Source organism: Gavialis gangeticus, unplaced genomic scaffold (genome assembly GCF_001723915.1).
Source record: "Gavialis gangeticus isolate Ggan-Ray unplaced genomic scaffold, GavGan_comp1, whole genome shotgun sequence".
In the NCBI taxonomy this organism is placed as follows: domain Eukaryota; kingdom Metazoa; phylum Chordata; order Crocodylia; family Gavialidae; genus Gavialis; species Gavialis gangeticus.
The window spans coordinates 3,206,891-3,213,457 of NW_017728998.1; the positions used below are offsets into that span (position 1 = coordinate 3,206,891).

At 55.6% G+C, this 6,567-nt stretch overlaps 1 protein-coding gene across 1 annotated transcript in view; it reads right to left on the reverse strand.

Moving 5' to 3' along the window:
• Nucleotides 1-35: 35 nt before the first annotated feature.
• Nucleotides 36-6,567, reverse strand: part of ZC3H18 (zinc finger CCCH-type containing 18) — a 72,198-nt gene continuing 65,666 nt past the window's right edge. Inside the window, exons 15-19 of the mRNA XM_019505407.1 lie at nt 6,007-6,167; nt 5,235-5,431; nt 4,254-4,350; nt 2,704-2,800; nt 36-940 (exon numbers count right to left, since the gene is read on the reverse strand). Coding sequence (XP_019360952.1) covers nt 736-940; nt 2,704-2,800; nt 4,254-4,350; nt 5,235-5,431; nt 6,007-6,167 — 757 coding nt within the window. The 3' untranslated portion in view covers nt 36-735. The remainder of the gene's footprint in view (nt 941-2,703; nt 2,801-4,253; nt 4,351-5,234; nt 5,432-6,006; nt 6,168-6,567) is intronic.

Consider the following 6,567-nt stretch of genomic DNA (forward strand, 5'->3'; position numbering starts at 1 on the left):
TTTTTTTTTTTTTTTTTTTTTTTTTTTGTTTGTGGGTTTTTTTTTTAAATCAACTAAAACAATCTGATGCTTAAAATAAAAGACAGGTCGTATTTCCCAATCAGACTTTCGTCAAGAATATATATATATTTGTCTTGCTCCTGGGAGAGGGCTGGAGGGAGGGGGGGGCGGCGGTGGGGGGCAGGAAGAGAAGATGATGTCGCCAGTAGTTCACAGCAGTTTTCGGTTCTCGTTACACAGTATATAGAACTGCATTGCTGAAGACACTCAACCACACAGCAAGGCTAACTAGAAGAATACAACTCATGGCTAGCAAAGAGGAGAAGGCAGAAAGAAATGGGCTGGGGGGGGGCAGAGAGAAAGAGAGAGAAAGAGAGAGAGAGAGGAAAGTAGTGAATGTATCCAACAGGGCTGCAATCTGGAGTCCTCTGTGCATAATTTACATGGAAAACCTGGTGGGGTGGCTGGGCCTCCGTCGTGGTGCCGGCTCGGTCTGTCTTGCGGGGCTGGCGGCCCCCGCCGCATGGCCCTAGGGTAGGAGCCAGGGTGAGTCGCATCATTTGCGTGTTTGCTGCTGCCAAACTTGGTAATTTTTGTTTTAAAAGAACCGTGGCCAAAATAAAAAAAAAAAAATCATCAGACAGAACCGCCAAATCCAGTGGCCGCATTGCGCTACGTATAAAAACAGCTCAGAGTTGCTAGGCCAGGCCGAGGTGGGACTGCGGCCGCGCCCAACTATACTTTCCCGGGGATTTTGGCCCTTTTGCGAGCAATGGCGTCTTCCACCGCTTTCAGCTGCTTCAGGAGCTCCTCCCGCCGCGACAGCGTGCTGGACTTGCCTGCCTTGGCGCCGGCGGCTGGCGCGCCCGGCTCAGACGCCTTGCCTGGGACGCTCGTGACTTTGCTGGAGCTCTTGGATTGGGGCGAAAGCTGGCGTTTCCTAATGGGAGGAGAGAGATAGAGAGAGCATGGTGAGCAGGGATGGCTGGATCACAAAGGGGTCGCCGTCCTGCAAACACCGATCCTGGGTCAAGACCAGCACTAAACACGGGCCTGGAGCCACGCAGACGCGAGGCTGCAGAGGAAGGATGGGAGATGGGACTGAATACTAGAGCCTGACAGCTCCACTTGCAGGAGATTCAACTAACTGCCCTGCCCTGCACTGTGGGGGTGAAGGACCCTGCTTCCATAAGGGAGCAGGCAATGACATGCGGAAGCCAGGAAGTGCAGCACAGTGCTCTCCCGCCCCAGCACTGGGGATTACGTCACGCTGTAGATAACCCTGCACATGACTGCCAGCCGACGGTCACAGGACCAGGCTGCAGCCTGGCCTAACATACTCTTCCTGTCACCTGTCTCCAGAGGAGCTGTCCTGAGAACCTGATGGGAGCAGGTCACACGGGGAGGAGAAGTGTTAACTCTGGCTGTTCACATGTGAACTGGGGAGTGCTTGAAACCGGGAAGGGGAACAGTAGGGGGTGAGCTGCCAGCTGCCACAAATGGGCTCTTCCTTCCCTTCCCTGCTAGCCCTTGAACTTGGTGCTCTTGCAGCCCTTGGCATTACCCGCCTGCCAAACAGCGATGGGTACAAGGTTGGGAGCTAGCAAAATGTCACTCCAGCAGAGCTGACGTTCACTCTGGCAGTCAGTGAATATGGTCCTGGCCGCACCGCTGGCCTGCTGAGGAAGGACAAGATCCTGCCAATAGCCGAGCACCACGAGGCCTAGAATTTTTACAGTGGGCTTTGCTCCACTTCCCATGAGACAAGGAGACTCATGTGTCTGGCCCCTCAACTGAGGAAGAGGGCAGCATTAACCTCATGGCACAGGCCATGTGGGATGCAGCCATGCTACTTGCAGCACTTGCCCATGTTCTGGCAGGGCAGGAGCTAGGAAGCACAAAGCTGTGGTGTGTGGGACCCATGTGGCAAGCTGGACCAAAGCCATCACCAGCCCCGGGGCCCCAGAACAAACTATGGTGACATCCCACTCCTGGCTAATGTAACAAGCCCCTGACTCCACACCCCTCACTCTCTCCGGGTGCAGTCAATGGGCCCTGCACTCATCTGAGATCACACGGGACAAAGAATGAGCAGGCTACACCAGGTCCCTATCATCAGGGCCTAAAGTCATTTGTTCTCCCCCCAGGTTAGAAAGAAGAAATGCAGTGGTGCACAATGGGCAGCTGAGAGGGGACACACTGTGGCCTGGGCCCCCTGGGGTCTCCGAGCCGGAGCAGTGCTCATAGAGGGCTATGCAACCTGAGCTCCACGAGGTTTTGCTTAGGGAGCTGCAGAGCTGACATCCTCACTGCTGGTGTCCATCTGCCCACAGGACCCACAAAGTACTTCAAAACAAGGAGTGGCACAGGGGGTGGGGGGGGTCTTAATAGGATAGACAGAACCTGTTCTAGTGCAAGGGAAATATGCCCAGGAGCTGCGGGGTCTTGCTGTGGCATGGGTAGCACCAAGTCCCCACGCTCCCTCACACAGGTGTCATCCCAGTTCCCTTGAACCCAACATGGGTTTGACCCTGGCTCCTTGCTGGCGAGGGCCGCCCCTGTCTTGCAGCGTGATGGAAGCAGTCCCTGCTCTAGTCCTTGGGTGTGCAGCCATCCCCCCAGACAACAAGCCAAGGCTTTTCCTCTTCTGCAAAACCAATGCACATGGGGCATCACGCGGCAAGGACAGGGGGATGTACTGACCTGTCAGCCTGTGCAGGGGTGGGCTTGGGGTTCTGACCTCTCTGGCGCTCTTGCTTGGGTGAGGAGAGCCTCCCGGCAGGTTTCCTATCACGAGCACCTACTGGAAAGGAAAGGCCTGTCAGCCCTGGCCTGCTGCCAAACCCTGCTGCAGTGCTCTGAGCAAAAAACTGGTCCCTAGCAGGACTGAGTTGTGCCAGTCAAGACAGTCCTGGCTGTAGCATCATGACAAGCACTTGCTGACCTATCCGAAGCACACCCCCCGAGGCATGCAAGGCAGATGGCTTTGTCCACTTGTCTCTGTGGTTGCCAGAGCACGGCCCTCCTGTTGGGTTTTTAGGCCATCACTGTTGCATCTGCCCAGATGGTGCCCCGTGTACCTGCAGGCCTGCCTAAAACTGAACAGAAGACACCTGAAGCAACACGCTGCCTTGCACTGTATTCGGGCAAGCTACTCGCTGCAGGCACATGAAAGGAGGCTCAGGAGGACTGCGCTTCCTGCCTGCCACCTCCCTGGGCACTCAGCAAGTCAAGAGTGTGGCCGCAGCGGTCAGCCAGGCTCCAGACCACTGAAGGCAGGAGCTTTTGACTGTGTGAGCAGAGTGACAGTAGCTGTGAACTACGTCCTCCTGATTTTTCCCCTCGCCTAATTTCTCCAGTCACCTCTGCAGTGATGGAATGCAAGAGGGTTATGACAGTACTCAGAAAATTATTTCTGGCTGCCAGCCACAGTCAACACGATGCACTGATAGAGGTGTCTGGGGAAAACATCACATGGCCCAGCCAGCTGGTACAACTCAGGCCTGAGCAGGTGCACCTCCCCTACTGACCTCCTCTTGGCTGTTCTTTAGCAACACACATGGCAGACTGCAGCCCTTGTTGTAGCCGGTTATCTAACCTGGCTCTAGCAGGAGCCAACTTCTAGGTGCTAGTGGACAACGCGTAGCAGCAAGGGGTTCAGATCTGACCCACTGAAGTGGGAAGCGGAGAGGCTGCAAAGCCCGCTAGACTGCCTTAAGCAGCCTTTTCACAGATCATCTGGCCAGGACAATATTGATGCCTGGATCAGAGGGTTGGGACAACCACACCAGCTGGACGAGAGCTCCAGACCTGGGCGTTTCTCAGAGTTTGCAGACTCTGCCTGCCACAGCAAAGGACAACAGTGGGGAAGGAGCATGCAGGGGAGGCCACACAAGAGAGTGAAGACAAGGCAGCTGCAGTCTGAGGCCGAGGTGAAGTTGGCGGTGCACCCACCCAGGCTCAATTCACCTTGCAGTAACAAGCTCCTAGCCTCTGCTGGGCATTTTACAGCAGGTGGCTTATGTGCATGAGATGCCCCATAGTAACTACCTGTTTAGGAGAAGGAAGACACCACCAGATCTTGGCGGAGTGCATGCCAGCAATTTCTCCACTTGTCAGGCACATTCTGAAGCAAAAGCTTCTGTAAACCTAACCCACTGCCTGCCCTGTGCCCAATGCTCCTCTACCAGCAGCCTGCCCTTGCCACGCTGCCAGAGCCCCTGGCCCATGGGTGCATCTCTCATACTCCTCACCTCTGTCAGGTGACAGGTTGGCTCGCTTGGCTGGCGGAGAGGCTTGCCGGTCCTTGTCTGCTGGCTCATATCTCTTCCTGCTGCCTTTATCAGCTGCCTGAAAGGGAAGCAGACAGAGGGGATGGGGGTGGCTGGCAATTCCAGCCCTGGAGTTGCCATATCAGCCAGGCACGCTGGCCTGGGATCTTCACGGTGCTCCTAGAAGTGGCCTAGAAGATGTCCTCCCTGTGCACTAGCCACCTGAACCACTAAATGCTTGCCTAGGAAGGAATCACGCAGTGTGCACAAGTATTCACCATTACGACGAACAGCAACGCTTAGCTGTGCGCTGCGGCTACCGTCGAGCCATGCTTCTGGTGGGATGTTTTACAGTTCAGGGCAAAAGGGAATAAAAGCAGTGGCATTTTGGGTGGTCTCCTGGGGGATGGGATTCCAACACTGTATCCTATAATGCAGAGTATCCCCCAATGCAGGCCTTCTGTTCACCCAGTGTACCCTGTACCGCAGGAACCTACCAGTCTTTACAACCAGGATCCCATTCACCTGCAGTAACAGCGCTTGCTTGAGTTGAGGGCACAGAAGCAAAGCAAGGTTTCCTCGGTGCTGGAAATGGCAAAGCTAACTGAGGCTGGCTGAAGTTCCTGCTCTGGCCCGGACCCTATCTGGACACTGGAGCCAACACCCCACTGCAGCAAGGAACTGAACTTCCCCATCCCCTTCTCCCCCTGCATGGGGTCAGGAGCACAATGGTGCCCCTCACTGAAGGACAGGACCTTCTGTCTGACCACTTGCCCCAGAGGCAGCATAGTGCCTGTAAAGACGACCAACAACGGTTCCAGCATAGATAAATAGAGCCAAAAGTGAGGGCCGACAGGGCAACATCGCTGGTACCCCCATGCTCCACCCCAGCCCAGAGGCCCAGGTGCTGATCCTGCCCCCCCTCCCCTGGGGATCAGCTGGAGAACAAGCCCAGGCACTCACTTTGTTTAACAGTGTCAGCTTGATCTCCTTGTGGGCACTGAAGCCGCCCTGCTGAGCCTGGGGTGCTGCGGGCTGCTGGGATGGGAGCAGCTGCTGGGATTTGCTCCCAGGCGCAGGCTTGGCTGACTTCAGGGCCTGGGCAGGCGTCTCCCGTTTCCGTTTCTCTTCCTTGGCGCTATCTTCCTTCTTTGTTTTTCCTGCTGGAACCAGAAGCCTTGCCATAAACCCTTCTACCCCTCCTCCCCTCCAGGGGCAAGGCAGAAAGGTGCTTTGGGGGCCTACAGCATGCGGCCCCCAGCACTGAGAGCTGAAGGAAACTAGTTCTCTCCCCTGGGGAAATCTGAACATAGTGACAGGTAAGGAGTGACAGGGGCTCATGTCAGGTTCTGCTGGGGTCTGGGAAGAGCAAACTGGGGCTTCATAAGCCAGGCCTCCCAGCAGGTGGGGCTGGAAGCTCAGCCTGGCACAGCCTTTCTTAGGGCATGATGAGAAAGGCAGGAGCGATGGGGAATGGGCATCCAAAGGACAAGGAGAGACCTGCTCAGGCAGCCATGCAGGTATGGACACAAGGGCTCCAACGAGGCCACCTCACGTCTTCTTAGCGTGGAGGGCTGAAAGCAGACAACCTTGGACTCCCTTGGCCTATACAAGCCCGCTCCCCTACCTGCACCTACCTAGCAGGTGCCATGCAGTACCTGGGACCACCATGCAAGCACATCTTGCCCCTCCGCTCCTTCCCTGGGATCCCATTAGTAATTGCAAAGGCAGATACCTCTACCTTTCTTCTGCTGCGCTGGGGTTAGGGACCGGGAGCTGGCGGAGGAGACTGGACTGGCCAAGTCAGCATACATGTCTTCCGAGTCAGCACTGCGCACGGAACTGCTACTGGACGAGGCACTAGAGACGGAGGAGACGCTGCTCACACTCAGGGACCTGCATCGGGAACGCAAGCAGGTATGTGCTGATGGCTGCGTACGGCAGAGGATGCATGGAAGTTGCCTACAGTCCGGAGAGCACCTTGGCGTCAATGCCCCGCCTGGGTTGAGGTGCTGTTCACGAGTCAGAGAACTGCCGAGGTAAGTGGTGCCTGTGGCCAGACGAGAAGGCCATGTCCAGTGCAGAGGACATCGAGCCTTGAAACGTGTCAGCCACAGAACAAACATCTCCAATCGTTTCTACTCAGTTAAGTGAACTAGATGGGTCGTTATTCCCCCAACGTAAGCAAGAACAATCTGCTTGGGCTGCAACCTTTATAAAGACCCTTGTGCACCTAATGTTGCCCAACACATTCACTTTAAATAATGATCCAGAGAGTTGTTCCTGATCTCTATTC